General features: G+C 44.8%; 1 protein-coding gene across 4 annotated transcripts in view; it reads right to left on the bottom strand.

The window, feature by feature from the left end:
• The window catches only part of thnsl2 (threonine synthase-like 2), a 28352-nt gene extending 11926 nt beyond the window's left edge, over window positions 1–16426 (bottom strand). Inside the window, exons 1-7 of one of the 4 annotated variants that reach the window (XM_060840555.1) lie at window positions 16330–16426; window positions 12646–12878; window positions 10570–10764; window positions 9169–9321; window positions 5568–5798; window positions 3242–3390; window positions 1220–1345 (exon numbers count right to left, since the gene is read on the bottom strand). In XM_060840555.1, coding sequence (XP_060696538.1) covers window positions 1220–1345; window positions 3242–3390; window positions 5568–5798; window positions 9169–9321; window positions 10570–10764; window positions 12646–12868 — 1077 coding nt within the window. In that variant the 5' untranslated portion in view covers window positions 12869–12878; window positions 16330–16426. The other 3 variants (XM_060840642.1, XM_060840731.1, XM_060840819.1) reach the window with 3 other exon arrangements.
• Window positions 16427–16867: the final 441 nt, after the last annotated feature.

Raw genomic sequence — 16867 nt, 5'->3', positions numbered from 1 at the left:
AATAATTTAAACACTGTATTGAACACTGTGGCATTTCATTTCCACTCAGAAACCCAGAAAGAGACCATTCATTTTCTAATGTATTCCTACGACCAAATCTGATGTTGCTAAATGAGTACAGGTCACCCTTTGAATGGTAATTACTTCAGCTCTGTTTACTAGCTCCTCACCAGGGGCTTGCATTATCTTATGCTTCAAATGTAATTCCCAGGCCAACAGCTATATTGCCAAAAGATATGGGTCATGAAATAAGATACTTTTGCAATATCCTTTTTTTAGATTAGATTAGATTACTTACAGTGTGGAAACAGGCCCTTCGGCCCAACAAGTCCACACCAACCCGCCGAAGCGCAACCCACCCATACCCCTACATATACCCCTTATCTAACACTATGGGCAATTTACCACGGCCAATTCACATGACCCGCACATCTTTGGACTGTGGGAGGAAACCGGAGCACCCGGAGGAAACCCACGCAGACACGGGGAGAACATGCAAACTCCACACAATCAGTCGCCTGAGTCGGGAATTGAACCCGGGTCTCAGGCGCTGTGAGGCAGCAGTGCTAACCACTGTGCCACCGTGCCTGTGGGATTGCAACCTCTAGTGTCCTTCGATGATAACTTATTCCTTCACAACATTCACAGTTGCAAACCTCGTAAATAAACTCAGCCCTAAAATAGTGAGGGTGTGAATTTGGCGGAATTGTCCACCAAATCAACACCAAATATGGTTGAATGTTCAAAGATGGCACATGTAGGAGCACTTAAATAGAGTATTAGATGATCATTATTGTGGAACTGCCTCTTTAGATCTGAAAAGTTAATTTTACAAGTGTGGATTCTCATTTCTGCACAGGAAGGTAAATGATGTAACTTTATTTTGAAAGAAAAAGCTGTTTACATTTTCTATTTATCTATTTCAATTTCTTCCCCCTAATTCCACCTGTATTTCCCTGCTGTATATTTCCTAGATTGGTCTGTCTAGACCTTGGTGCTGGAGCTTAAATGAGTAGGTAAGATATGTCCGCCCTGTCCATAGTTGCATGACACCTATTGTATAAGGCACTATATGGAGACAGTTGGAAATATCCTCTGACAAGCCCATGTATTATCAATAGGCAGTTGTCAGTGAGGTGAATGACCAGCACCAGTCCTTGGCTACGGGGAACAAATTTGCACAAATACTAATCAAATATCAAAAAGGCCAAGTACTGACCTTTGTGGACAAGATATCGGGCATGTTAGCTTTGCCCAGTTTCTGGAATTCCTCCATCAGCGTTTTGATCAAGGTGCTATCCTTGTCCGACAACAACCAAAATATTCTCTCCATGTTATAGGGTTCCTACAGAAATTAGGCAAGATTGTTAATGTTGTGTGCTAGGAGTCCCATCACCTTGCAATCACAGGGTGGTGGACATGAGTACAAACATCAAGTCTGACATTTCAGCACTGAGTAGGTGTCACACTGTTGGTATTGGTATTGACTGCTGCTGCACACCGTCCACCTCTTCTCCCTCATCCACCATCCAGACACGCCTTGGCGTGCCCATTTGCCACCGGGCGGTGGGGATCCCCAGTGGAGGGATCTCTACGCGGGAGTCCTCCTCCTTTCTCTCAGGGATCTGGGATGGAGGGTGCTGCACATAGCGGTCCCCTGCAACCACAGATTGCGGTGGTTCACGGACAACCAGCCCAACTGCTTGTTCTGTGGCGCTGTGGAGTCCTTGGACCATGTATATATTGGGTGTGGGCATTTGCACTCCCTTTTTGATTTTCTTAAAAACCGTCTCCTCTGTTTTAGGTTGCACTTCAGTCCCACGCTCCTGATCTTCGGGCACCTGGTATGGAGGAGGGAGGGCAGGTCTGAAGACCTCCTCATGGGTCTGCTTCTGGGCCTGGCCAAACTGGCCATAAACAGGTCCAGGCAGCGGGCCGTGGAGGGGGTCGTTAGGCTCGACTGCCTGCCCCTCTTCCGCGGTTACTCTGGAGAAGGTGCACGTGGTGTTCACCAACACCCTGGAGTTGTTCCGGTAGAGGTGGGTGCCACAGGGAGTGGAGTGCATTATTTTCCCCTCCAACTCTATTTTGATTTAATCCCTGCCCTCCCCTTCACTGTTTTGATCACACAACATTGCCCTTTGATGTGAAGGGCACTGCTTGTCACTGGCCACTCGGGTGTTTCCTTTCTTCCTGGTGGTGGAAACTGAATAAAGATTCGTACACCTTGTGTCTTTCATGGTGTCTCACCTTAACATGGGTTCCGGGGAAAAAAATAAGCACTACCGCAGTTAGGCGGTAGTGTGGTGGTTAGAGAAAAGAAAAAAAAAGCAAAAAAAAAGCAACAAAAAAAATGTTCAAAGATGCTGGATCGGCTGCAAATCGCTTTGGAACATTGTGAAAGACCCTCTGTACACATTATATTCCTTTCCTTTTTTCGATTTGTTGCCTGACTGGGCAGGAGCTGCTCAGTAATCACAGCGTTTAATTGGTCAGTGCATTGAATATAAGAGTTGGGAGGTCACCTTGTGGCTGTAGAGGACATTGGTTAGGCCACTTTTAGAATATTACATTCAATTCTGGTCTCCCTGCTATAGGAAGGATGCTGTGAAAGGATGCAGAAAAGATTTGCCAGGGTTGTAGGATTTGGGATATAGGGAGAGGCTGAACAGGCTGGGGATATTTGTCCCTGGAACATCAGAGGCTGAGGGGTGACTTTATAAAGGTTTATAAAATCATGAGGGGCATGTATAGGGTGAATAGTCAAGTTCTTTTCCCCAGGGTAGAGGAGTCCAAAACTAAAAGGCTAGGTTTAAGGTGAAGGGGAAAAATATAAAAAGGACCTAAGGGGCAACGTTTTCACACAAAGAGTGGTGCACGTATGGAATGAGCTGCCAGAGGAAGTGGAGGAGGCTGGTACAATTAAAACATTTAAAAGACATGTATAGGAAGGATTTAGAGGGATTTGGACAAAATGGTGGCAAATGGGACTAGATTAATTTAGGATATCTGGTCAGCATGGGCACATTGGACAGAAGGACATGTTTCTATGACACTTAAGAGATTAAACTTGAGAGGTTGGGATTTCCGTAGTTGGAAGCTTTCCATCCTCCAGTCACCCACAGCCTCTCTTTCATCCCCAAGGTTGAAAGATGGGTGCACATGCACCTGTACAACTGGACATTAGGATGTCAAAGCAATTTTGTACATTGGAACAGCTCGTTAATGGACAACAGCATACCTGGATATCAATGGATGGCGCTAAGGAAGCTTTAATTGAATCAGCCAAAGAGAAGTCACCGTTCTGAATGGTTCTGTGTATGATGTCATTTTCATTGACCACTGCAACCAATCGAATTGGGAGACCCATCATCTGAGCGATACTTCCAGCTGAGAAACAGCGTGATGGAATTGAATGAGATAAAACACCCAATTAAATAACAGAGAAACTTAAAGGAAACATAAAAATTGCATGGCAGCCTCAGAAAATCATCATGTCTGTGTCAGCCTGTGATCCGTACGAACTAGGCGTGTACTGGTCTGAATGACATGTCATGCCTAGATAGATAAACGAAGGTTGGGAGCTTGATAGTTGGAGGATGGCCATGCACAAACATTGGAAGAGTTCAGATGGCCCATCACATGCTAGCATTTTGCTGGAGCAATTGCAATCTTATCCTACAATGATTGCAAGAACACCTCTGGTGGTGAGTTCAAGTCCTACTCCAGAACAATTGAGGCAAAAGTCAACGCTAGCCCCGAAGACTGGGATAAATTCAGAAGCCAGCAAGGGAAAATTTAAAAGATAATAAAGACAGAGAAAATAAACCATAAGAGTAAACTAGTGAGAAATATCAAAGCTGACAAGGAGAGCTTCTGTGGAATCAGTGCTGGGACTGGAGCCAAATTTTCAGACAACATAAAATTGGTGAAATCCAAGTTGTGGGAGGGATACAAACAGTTTAAAGAGAGATATTGATAGGTTAAGATAGGCAAAAAGTTGGCCAATGGATTATAATGTGGGAAAATATGAAGGTGTTCATTTTGGAAAAGAAAACCAAAGAAAGTGCAGGTTCATAGCTCCTTGCAGGTAGATAGGATAGTGAAGAAGGCGTTTGGTATACTTGCCTTTATTGGTCAGAGTATTGAGTACAGGAGGTAGGAGGTCATGTCGCGGCTGTACAGGACATTGGTTAGGCCATTGTTGGAATATTGCGTGCAATTCTGGTCTCCTTCCTATCGAAAAGATGTTGTGAAACTTGGAAAGGTTCAGAAAAGATTTACAAGGATGTTGCCAGGGTTGGAGGATTTGAGCTATAGGGAAAGGTTGAACAGGCTGGGACTGTTTTCCATGGAGCATTGGAGGCTGAGGGGTGACCTTATAGAGGCTTACAAAATTATGAGGGGCATGGTTAGGATAAATAGACAAAGTCTTTTCCCTGGGATCCGGGAATCCAGAACTAGAGGGCATAGGTTTAGGGTGAGAGGGAAAAGATATAAAAGAGACCTAAGGGGCAATCCTTTCACGCAGAGTGTGGTACGTGTATGGAAAGGGACTAGATTGGGTTGGGATATCTGGTCGGCATGGACAGGTTGAACCAAAGGGTCTGTTTCTATGCTGCATATTTCTATGACTCTAATATTATTTAGATGGAGAAAGGTTGCAAGGAACTTGAAGGCACCTGTGCACAAATCACAGAAAGCTAGCACCCAGGTGCAGCAGGTAACCAGGAAGGCTAATGGAATGCTGGCCCTCATTTCTAGAGAGTTGGAGTATAAGAGCAGGGAAGTCTTAGGCAACTGGACAAGGTGCCGGTGAGACCATATCTGGAGTATAGTGAGCAATTTTGATCTCCTTACTTAAGGAAAGATATTATTTCATTGGAGGTAGTTTGGAGAAGGTTCACTAGGATGATCCTCGTCTGGAGGGACTGTCTTTGGAGCAAAGGTTAAACAGGTTTGGATTCTACTCACTGGTGTTTAGAAGAATGAGAGGTGATCTCATTGTCAGATTCTTAAGGGGCTTGACAGAGTAAATGCTGAGAGGATGTTTGCGAGTCAAGACGAGAGGGCTTAGTCTCAGAATAAAGGGGCCCCGATTTAAGACTAGGATGAGGAGAAATCTCTTCTCTGAGAGGTTTGAGTGTCTTTGGAACTCCTTGCGACTAAGAGTGGTGGGGGCAGAGTTCTTGTGTATATTGAAGGCAGAGATAGACAGATTCTTGATCAGTCAGGGTTATTGGGAAAGGGCAGGAGAGTGGACATGAGGAATGTTGGACCAGCCATGATCCTATTGAATGGTGGAGCAGGCTCAAGGGGCCAAATGGTCTACTCCTGTTTCTATTCCTTATAGTCTTATGCTCAGAGACCCGAGCACTTATTCTAATCTGAACGGAAGGAGAGCCGTACTCTCAGAGGCTGCCCCGTTCAGCTGGAGAATTTAAACTGAGGCACCATCTGCTTTCGCAGGTGGATGGATGTGGAAGGAATGGCATCATGTCACAGACTGTCACTATGGAGGGAACCAGAGCAGCTGTGTGGGGCAGGATATTCTGTCCTGTTCTTACCTGTGATGTTACCCGCTGCTCCGGTTGGTACGACTACCTCTACCAAAGGGAGGGGAATGTTCTGCATTGACGGGCTACACTGGAAGTAAGCGTAGAAATAGTGCGCAATCTGCACCATGATGCGGGCCCAGTTGATGGAGTTTAAGCTCATTATGTTGTGTCTCTTCACAAACTCAAGGTCAGCAAACACATTCCGGATTGGTTCATCCAGCTCATCACTTGTTCCATCAACTGAATGATAAGCACAGGGCAGATAAAACAAAACATAGAAACGTACAGGAGTTACAACTAGGTGTTTCATAATACATAGAACACAGAACAATACAGTGCAGAACAGGCCCTTTGGTCCTTGAAGTTGTGCCGACCTGTGAACTAATATAAGCCCATCCCCCTACACTATCCCATCATCATCCATGTACTTATCCAAGGATTGTTTAAATCTCCCTAATGTGGCTGAGTTAACTACATTAGCAGTTAGGACATTCCACGCCCTTACCACTCTCTGAGTAAAGAACCTACCTCTGACATCTGTCTTAAATCTACCACCCCTCAATTTGCAGCTATGCCCCCTCATACAAGCTGACGTCATCATTCTAGGAAAAAAGACTCTCACTGTTCACCCTGTCTAGTCATCTGATCATCTTGTGTGTCTCTATTAAATCCTCTCTTAGACTTCTTCGTTCCAACGAGGACAGATACATCCTTCAGCCTTTCCTCCAGACCAGGCAACATCCTGGTAAATCTCCTCTGCACCTTTTCCAATGCTTCCACATCCTTCCTGTAATGGGACAACCAAAACTGCACACAATACTCCTAGTGGGCCGCACTAGCATTTTGTATAGTTGCAGCATGACATCATGGCTCCAGAACTCAACCCCTTTACCAATAAAACCTAACACACCATATGCCTTCTTCACAGCACTATCAGCCTGGGTGGCAACTTTCAGGGATCTATGTACATACTGAACCTATTTGAGTATTACTGAAATTGAGGCACGTATTGTTGAAAGAATACAAATGTTTGAGGAAACCCCATCATTTATATTGTACGAGAGAGACGGCTGATAGGTTGGCAATGGACTCTGACTGGTACGAATCAGCACTCTGCTCTCATACAATGCAATCATCGCTTTTCTTTTTAAATTGGTATTTTTGCTAATTATCCTGATGAGCTCAGAATGAAATGCATCTTTTTTTCACGGAAACAGGAAATGCAACATAAGCAGAGAACCGTAATCACATACACCCACCCAGTCACATGTAGTTTCACCCGTCTTATCCAATCTAGTTTGTGATGGTAACACACGTTCTGCCTCAGCCACATACGAGAGCTGAACAGAATGGATTGAAGGGCTTTTGCCTGAAACGTCGATTTTTCTGCTCCTCAGATGCTGCCTAACCTGCTGTGTTTTTCCAGTACCACTCTCATCTAGACTCTGATTTCCAGCATCTGCAGTCCTCACTTTCACCTGATTAACATACTTGCACTCATGGTTGCACTCTACAATATCATTTTCAATGGTCCATTGAAGAAATTATTATTCAGCATCTTCATGCATAGGTATTGTGCTGAATCCAGTTGAGCAGGGAAACCAGAGCCAGCAAATCAGCCGCCTACATTAAATTTTACCCAAGGATGTTTGGGGTTGAGTTAAATCATTACTCACCATTAAACAAACAAATTAAAAATGAAATTCAAACACAGCTTACAGCTTGGCTTTCCATCCATTGCACAGAATTTTATCAAGTAAAACTTTCTATTCAAAACCATGTAACATCAGCCCAAGTGCTCTGTTTTGCCCATGAGCCTTCTCCCATCCATTCTCTGCCACATGTCCATCTCTTCCTTCCACAGTTGGTCATCCAGAGAAATTTGCAACACCTCATCACCAGACCAATTGTATGGCATAATTTGTCAGTGCTTCCAACAAAAGGAAAATGCATCGAGTCCTGGTTTTAATGACCCACATGCAGGTGGGTCACTGCAGGTCAATGCAGAACCAGGGGTCTGCTGTTACTGCTGTCTCAATTCACAGCGAACAGCAGGAGGTAAAGGGGTCTGCAGATTGCAGTAGCAAATTAGTTGAACTTTCCACTGCACCAGATTTTGTTTCGACAAGTTCACCATGCTATGTCTAAACGCTTTGTGGACATTTGTTTCCTGATCTCACTGCTGTTTTAACTTGGTTGGAAATTAGAAATCTTGGCAAGCTTCTCCAAGCCAACGGAAAATAAGCTCTAATGGAGTGAATGACAAACTGTCAAAGACTATGAGCACGCTTAGTAGGGCAGGCACAGATCAATATTACACCCACAGAATTACACAGCATAGAAGACAGCCGTACAGCATTATGGTCTGGGAACAAGAGTAGACCATTTGGCCCCTCAAGCCCGCTCTACCATTCAATGGGGTCATAGCTGATCTAACACTCCTCACGCCCACTTTCCTGCCCTTTCCTTGTAACCCTAGATTCCCCTACTGATCAAGAATCTATCTATCTATCTATCACAACCTTAAGTACAGTATACACAAAGACTCTTCTCCACTACTCTCTGTAGCAAGGAATTCCAAAGACTCTCAACCCTCTGAGGAAAGAAATTCCTCCTCATCTGCCTTAAATTGCTGCTCCTTTGTTCTGAGACAATGCCCTCTGGGCCTAGATTCTCCTATGAGGGGAAATATCCTTTCTGCATTTACTCGGTCCAGCCCCTTAAGAATCCTATATGTTTCCATAAGATCACCTCTCATTCTTCTAAATCCCAGTGAGTAGAGTTCCAACCGGTTTAGCCTTTGTTCATAAGACAATCCCTCCCAGCCAGGGGTCATCCCAGTCAGTCTTCTCTGAATTGCCTCCAATGAAACAGTATCTTTCAGCAACTTTCCTGGTGCTTCTATAGAATCCCTACAGTGTGGAAACAGGCCATTTGGCCCAACGAGTCTACGCTGGCTGCCTGAAGAGCATCCCATCCAGATCCACCCACTACCCTATCCCTGGAACCCTGTATTTCCCATGGATAATGTACTTACCCTACACATTCCTAAACTCTATGGGTAATTTAGCATGGCCAAATGCCACCTAACCTGCACATCTTTGGGCTATGGTAGGAAACCGTAGCATCTGAGGAAACCCACGCAGACACGGGGAGAACGTGCAAACACAGACAGTTATCCAAGGGTGGAATCAAACCCAGGTCCCTGGCACTGTGAGGTATAACCATGGAGCCACCATACCGCCCCAACTTTCTGTCAACTGATATGCCAGTAATTTATTTCACTCACCTTCTTCTCTCTTAGCACTATGAATATTTCAAATCTTAGATCCATTACAAAGTGCTTTGGAGTTTGAAAGATGTTAGTTTGCTCGCCTTCACATGTTAGGAGTTTGCATGGCTCCGTGCCATTGGCAGGATTCCACCATTAGCCAGTGCACATTGGAAAAGCCAGGAACACTTGCCCATGTCTTTCCATTTGGCCAACTCTCGATGGGCTGCTCCCCATTTTTCAGTAAGTGATGACTTTGTCTAAGGTCCTGCTGAAGCAAAAGGACCTGGGAGGTTAACCTTAAAGTGTCTAACTAGAGAAATGGAAAATGTCACAAACCTGCAAAAACGTGGATGTTGTCCTCAATAACCGTTGTCATCTGCAGCTCCTGGATCGGGCTGCAGCGGCCATGTGGAAGCAACACAATGATATCCATGTTCTCCATTCCTCGGATGCTCTCTATGGCTGAGCTGCCAGTATCTCCTGATGTCCCTGTGGTTGAGATGAAGTTGGTTATTCTTCTCTTTGTTGAAGATGGTGTCAAGCCACATAAGCCAGTACAATTCCAACAGATCAAGGATCATGAACACATATGTAAACCTCTGGCATTTTCCTCTGCTCATTGTGGCCAAATACTCTTCAGGGAAAGAAATCTGCTGTCCTTGTGTATTCTGGCCTACGTGTGACTCCAGGCCTGTAGTAAAGTGCTTGATTGCTAGCTGCCCTCTGAAACAGCCTAGCTAGCCACTCAAATCGAGTACAGGAATGTTGAGCATCAAAGTCTTGACAGGGACTACCACTATAAAATAAAATTTCAAAAAGTCCTGCTCACTCACTAATACTGTTCTTGACAATCTATATTGGCTGCAGAGGTATTGGATTGATTATGAATATTAGAAGGACTGGATGAGATGCATCCAAACATATTAAGGAAAGTGGGGAAGTAAACGGTTGACAAATGCAACAGTCTATCACTTAGCTACATAAAGATCTGAATTAATCTCTCAATACCAACCTAGTGGGCGGCACGGTGGCACAGTGGTTAGCACTGCTGCCTCACAGCGCCTGAGACCCGGGTTCAATTCCCAACACAGGCGACTGAATGTGTGGAGTTTACAAGTCCTCCCTGTGTCTGCGTGGGTTTCCTCCGGGTGCTAGGGTTTCCTCCCACAGTCCAAAGATGTGTGGATCAGGTGAATTGGCCATGCTAAATTGTCCGTAGTGTTAGGTAAGGGGTAAATGTAGGGGTATGGGTGGGTTGCGCTTCGACGGGTCGGTGTGGACTTGTTGGGCCGAAGGGCCTGTTTCCACACTGTAAGTAATCTAATCTAACTTCCACTGGAGACAGTCATAGAGAGGAACAGCACGGAAAACAGCCGTCCAACCTATCCATTCCGACCAGATATCCCAATCCAATCGAGTCCCACCTGCCAGCACTTGGCCCATATCCCTCCAAACCCTTCCTATTCATCCTTTTCTAACAACACTTCCAAAAACATCGTAACATTTTCAATACTTTTATTTACCCACCCAATGCTTAACCTTACTCTGTCTGAGATCTTTGTTTAACATCTTGCATTCTACCACTCTAATAAATCTTGTCTTCACTCTGTTCAGGGCCCTTATATCCAGCACAGAGCATAGCACTATAGCTGAGGACCAATTAGTGATTTATAAAGCAACTCGACAAGTGTCTCAGGTGATCAGGCAGAAGAATCGCCCTCTTTGCATTCCACTTACCGACTAGAATAGTGACATGCTTCTGTCTCTTTCTCAGGAAGTACTGGAGTAATTGTCCCACACATGACATTGCGAGGTCCTTAAAAGCGAAGGTCACACCATGCCACAGCTCCAACACATACAACTCATTTTTCAGTTTGGCTAATTTCACAATGTCCTTGTGTCGGAATCTCACGAAGGCCTGGCTAATTAGATCTGAAAATTGCAAAGTGAGCCATTTTAAACTGAGATGAAAATGTAAAAAACAGGGAAAAACAATCGCTGGAGATACCTGACAGGTCAACAGCATGAATGAAAAGAGAGGAAAAGAAATAAAGCAAACATTTCAAGTCAAGATGATCTTGGGTCAAGAGTCATTCAGCATGGAAACAGACCATTCGGCCCAACCAGTCCATGCCGAACATAATCCCAAACTAAACTAGTCCTAGCTGCCTGCTCCTGGCCCATATTATTAACCTTATTATTTTCCTATTCCTGTACTTATCCTAGTATGTTCTAAATGTTGTCACTGTGCCCACATCCACCACTTCCTCAGGAAGTTCACTCCACACGCGAACCACCCTCTGTGTAAAAAAACTGCCCCATATCATCTTTTAAAATCTCTGTCCTCTCACCTTAAACATTTGCCCTTTAGTCTTGAATCCGCCATCTGAGGGAAGAGACAGCTACCATGAACCCTACCATACCATTCATGATTTTATAAACCTTTGGAAGGTCACCTCTCAACCTCCTATATTTCAGTGAAAAACAATTCTAGCCTATCCAGTTTTTTTTTTATAACTCAAACCTCCCATACCGGCAGCATCCTGGTAAATCTCTTTTGAATCCTCTCTAGCTTAATAATATCCTTCGTATAACTGGGTGACCAGAACTGGACACAGTATTCTAGAAAAGGCCAGATATCTCAGGGGGAGATAGCGTGGGTCTCTCACCTACTCTCCCGCTAATGGCCAAACTACCCTTCACCCTTTCACGATCCCTCCTAAAGTGGTTCCTTCTCAGATGCTCTTCTGAGATCTGAAAAACTTCTATTTTCCTCTTTTCAAATTGATTAGTACAGGTAGTCAACCCTTTGTCCGAAAGCCCGAAATCCAAAAAGCCCCAAAATCCGAAGGTTTTTTTTCATGAAGTTTTTTTTCTCATTAACAGGGTTGTTAGGCATGCAAACAGTAAACGCAACTCCACACCCACACGATGCGTGTCACTCAGATGCGACATGGGTGGGCTCGACCCAGCACTGGCAGGCCCCAATTCTGTCTCAGGGCCTATAGTATTCACAGTGAGTCTGCTTTTTGGTAAGGTTTTTAAAAATTTCACCGTCATACTTCCACTTATTCTGAAGTTTGAAAGAATTCTGAATTCTGAAAACCAGCTGGTCCCAGGTGTTTTGGATAAAAGATTGTTTACCTGTACCTTCAAATAAAGAAAAAATGCAGTGGATGCTAGGAATCTGGAACAAACTCAGAATACTGGAGAAACTCAACAGGTCTGGTAGCATCTGTGGGCAGAAAAACAGAGTTAACATTTCAGGTTCAGTATGACTCTTCTTCAGAGCTGAAGACTTTCTGGCTTATTGCAATGTTCCAACGAAGCAGATTGCAAGCTCAAGGAATAACATGCAATGCGAAGAGATTTTATGGCGTGTTTGAAATCACAAAAGTGTTTCAAAAAAGAGTAAATAATGAGAAGTTTCCAATTGTGGACAGGGTCAATAATCAAAGGTCACAGATTTAAAAATGTTTGAATAGACTACCAAAGGAGGTTTTGAGGAAGATACATTTTTCTCACTCAAAAGACAGTTCAGATTGAGAATGCAGTAACTGAAAGGCTTGCAGCTACAGATTTAATAGACAAAAGGGAAGAAATTATGGTAACTTCAAGAACGATTCGGAGGGTGTCTGTTTAAAAGAGCCAGTAAAGGCAAAATTGGCAGAATGATCACCCGTCGCGTTGTATAAACCACCCAATCCCCATCACTGGAAGAATGGGTACACAGGTTAGAATTACCACTGCCAGGCAGTGTCAGTCTCCATCATGGGTCAGTGAGGTAAGGGGAAGAAGGAAAGAAAAACTTACCCCTTAAGTCTTCCCTCGGCAATTCGTCTCTGGAAATGAACAGTGAGCAAATCTCCTCGACCAGCCGGGGGTAACTGTAAGTGCTCCACGTCTGCAGGATGGCCGTGTCAAGGCTTGGGATTTCTTCAGGCATGAAAAGGCCACCATCTGGGGCATAGCCAGAGAAAAGGACCTGCTCAAAGTTCACGCCGGTCAATCCACCCCGTGTACTTGTGTATTTCATTCTGTTCTTCCTGTATGACAAGGAGGTTAGAAGGACAAAACTGAGAACAACATGGGAAAGGTGTTAGCGCAGGCTGAGACCCGTTTCCAGCTACTATGATGCAGCACTTGGAAAACCTTGCATTTATCTTCAGTAAAGAGTGGGCTGAAGCTCAGGTTGCAGTAGAGATACTGGAATAAGGATGAAGGCAGATAGAAAGGAGATGGAAAATGGAGAACAGCACACGGAACTGCCTTTTTTAAAGATTGTGCACTGGATTTTAAAGTTGGTGCACTGGAGCAGCACTAGCCTGAAAACACTGTCCAAGGAGACAATGGCAGGCTAAGGGACATTTCAGGTTATTGCTTTCATACAATCTCTGAATCCCTACAAAGCAGAAAGAGGCCATTTGGCCCATCGAGTCTGCACCAACCCTCCAAAGAGCATCCCACCAGATCCAGCTGCCTACTCTCTCCCTGAAACCCTGGATTTCCCATTGTTAATCCACCTAGCCTAGACATTCCTGGACACTATGGGGTGGTTTAGCATGGCCAATCCTCCTAACCTGCACATCTTTGGACTGTGGAAGGAGACCGGAGCACCTGGAGACAGGTGCAGACACGGGGAGAACGTGCAAACTCCACACAGACAGTCGCCTGAGGGTGGAATCAAACCCGGGTCTCTGGCACCATGAGGCAGCAGTGCTAACCACCGAGCCACTGTGCCGCCTGCTTTCAGCGTGCTTGTTCACTCACAACTGTGGCAATGGAAGGCAAAGGCAAAGCCAATGTCAACAAAGGACCAGGGATGTCTTTCTCTACAGGACAGAGACACACACACACACACACACAATGTACTGTAAGATACATAAGGTAAACTGAGGAGGCAGGTCTCCATGAATGTCCACAGCTGGCACAGGGTCTGAATGGGAAATGTTAACTTCCATCTCTATCCACCTAAACAACTGGGCGAAATGACACCCCAGCAATGTATTCCACACTCAGTGAGGTGATCACACATCAGGCTGTGTGGAGGGACACGAATTCCCTGAATTTAGTTCCCAGGTAAGGATCTGCAAACTTGACCTTCAAGAATTGGCTGGCTGCTGTATCCTGTCCGTGTGGGGCTTTAGGGTGACCCAGAAAGAGCCAAAGTAGCTGCCAGGTCCCAGTGTAGACTGAGCAGCAAGCCAGCTTTGTGGTTCCAGCACTCTGTTCAAGATTAAAAATATACAAAGCAAATCAATCAAACATATTCTCCAGAATGAGATGCTCCCCAGGCAAGCTCTCCCAGTACAGTTACAACACTAGCATCTACCCGACAATGTGGAAAAAATGCCCAGTCATGTCCTGTGCCGAGAAAGCAGGACAAATCCAACCCATCAGTCTACTCTCGATCATCAGTACATGATGGAAGGTATCATCAACAGCGCTATCAAGCAGCACCAGCTCAGCAATAACCTGCTCAGTGACGCCCAGTTTGGGTTCCACCAGGCCCACTCAGCTCCTGACCTCACTACAGCCTTGGTTCAAACATGGACAAAAGAGCTGAATTCCAGTGGGGAGAGTGACAGCCCATTACATCATGACTGCATTCGATCGAGGGTGGCATCAAGGTGCCCGAGCAAAACTGCCTTCACGTTACTCTAGGTCTCATGGTGATCTCCACGCTATCAGCATCAAATAGTGCTTCACTCCAGTCACTGATCTCCTGCAGGATCACTCACTCACCTGTATCTGGGTCACCTGGCAGCATCAAAGGACCTTTACAGAGACAACCAACACAGGAAGGCACAGTCCCCAGCTCCAAATAGGAGGGGCAAGCAGTAAGACATAGTAAATCACATTAAATAGAATTGGCAGTGTGGGAGATTAAAAATGTTGTTTTTGCAGATGGGTGAGGTGGTGGAATGGGAGGAGGGGAAGGGGAACATTATACAGAATTCTTGTAGCATGTAGCATACTTAAGGCTAAGACTTTAATGAATATAGAGGGTTTTTTAAAAAAGAAAATAGTTTTAAGCTAGGATTTAACTTTAAAGTGTTATAGTTGACCACAAAAGGCAGCAGCAGGGGCATTTCACAATAAAGCTTATAGTATGACAAGAGAAACTGGATAAAAAGAGCAAGCTGTAACAAACAAGGAACAAAGAATGCAGACATACAAGGACAGCAGGATGGCCAGATAGGAAAATAACTAGAGAGAAAAACAAGTGAGGTAATCGGCTTATGATAGGATGGGAAAAGGGAGGTGTGATTCCTCAACTTGTAAATGAATAACATTGCTTACATGCTCTGTTTTTGTGCGCATTTCTGTTTGATTACAGAAGCGGCCGGTGCTTGCAAGCCTGTCATAAATTGTTCTTGTTTTCAAGGCTTTGTCTCAGGCTGATTGATTTGTGAGTGAGCTCTGTTTCTCACAGCAGCACCTAAACACACCACTCAGCCCAACTAGCCCAGATATTTTCTAATCAACTTGCTCATGAGATGTTGTTATACAATGAGACTTGAACCGAGATCTCCTGGCTCACAGGAAGACACACTACCACAGTGCCACACGAGCCCGGTGAGTTTTCTGGGGTCGATCTTTTCCAATCAACCTGCTCAGAGATCTTACATACCCCTGGAAAATGTGGGATCTCCCAGCTCATAGGTAGGGACACTACCACTGCATCGCAATAGCCTCTAACCATTTCCCACGCCAGGATTCAATCTAATATCCTGGCTCCATAGTCTGTGGCTGTTGATTACCAGCCCAGTGTGATTACACTATCAACTCTCCCAGATCAACTGTTCTATATTTGTAATTTTGCTTCATAAACGCCTGCTCTCATACTGTCAGCCTATCCTCCTTACAGATGTTAGGGGTAGATTCTTTACTCAGCGGGTTGTGAGTTCATGGAATGCCCTGCCAGTAGCAGTGGTGAACTCTCCCTCTTTGTGGGCATTTAAGCGGGCATTGGATAAGCATATGGAGGTTATTGGGCTAGTGTAGGTTAGGTAGACTTTGGTCGGCGCAACATCGAGGGCCGAAGGGCCTGTACTGCGCTGTATTTTCTATGTTCTATGTTTCATCTTCTTTTCCTTTTAATCTGCTCCCTTCAATGGAGTTAAGCTGTAACCTCCCATATGGAAGTGAGTTAGCTATTTTAAACCTTCTTTTCAGTGGAGATTTTATCCTGAATTCCTTTTGGGATTTCGGAAGGTCGGCGGTGGCAGTAGTTAACCTTCAGGGACAGGGACAGGGACAGGGACTGTCAGCAAAGCGCAGATGTCAATCCGACGCCAAAGACAGTGGCAGATAGCAGCTAATACTGCTCACACTATCAATGTCAGTCCGTCTCGCACAAGCCTGTGGAGTTCTAACTTGTAACACACACACATTGCTTACAAAGTTGCTAGCTTGAACTCACGATTGCCTCCCTGCTTCTCTGAGCTCTGTTTAAGTCAATGGTTTGAATTTTCCCTTTTGTACAGTACTTACGCACAGCAGTCAAACAGGAGATACTGTCCAAACTTTCACCTTTTCAGCACAACTTTTCAGCGACAGCTGCAAAGCACGACAACTAATCTCTCTGTCTCTTCACAAAACTCCCCGCACAGCACCCTCTACAGAGGATACTCCTCCAACAAGCTCTGAGATCACTCTCCTGAAATAGCAATGCAAGTCTTAAAAAATCCTGGCTGTTTAATTTCAGCAACAATCCTCATTTTGCCACCATCATCCGTGTCAAGAGTCAATAAATGGTGCAGGGGATTTAAGTGAATGGGACATTGATTCATAACAAATGGGAGAACTGATGGTGTAATCATACTGGGTTGGTGATCAACCAGTCGACATTCAGCTCACTGTCATTCAATACAATCATAGAATCCCTCCAGCAGGCCATTCAACCCATTTGAGTCCACACTGACCCTCCAAAAATCATCCTGCACAGATCCACCCTGTCCCTGCATTTCCCATGGTCAATTCAAACTAATCTGCACATCTTTGGACTGGGGGAGGAAACCGGAGCACCCGG

This window comes from Hemiscyllium ocellatum, chromosome 1, assembly GCF_020745735.1.
Source record: "Hemiscyllium ocellatum isolate sHemOce1 chromosome 1, sHemOce1.pat.X.cur, whole genome shotgun sequence".
In the NCBI taxonomy this organism is placed as follows: Eukaryota; Metazoa; Chordata; class Chondrichthyes; order Orectolobiformes; family Hemiscylliidae; genus Hemiscyllium; species Hemiscyllium ocellatum.
Note: the sequence above shows the minus strand (reverse complement) of the source record. Positions and strands in the feature narration are given on the sequence as shown.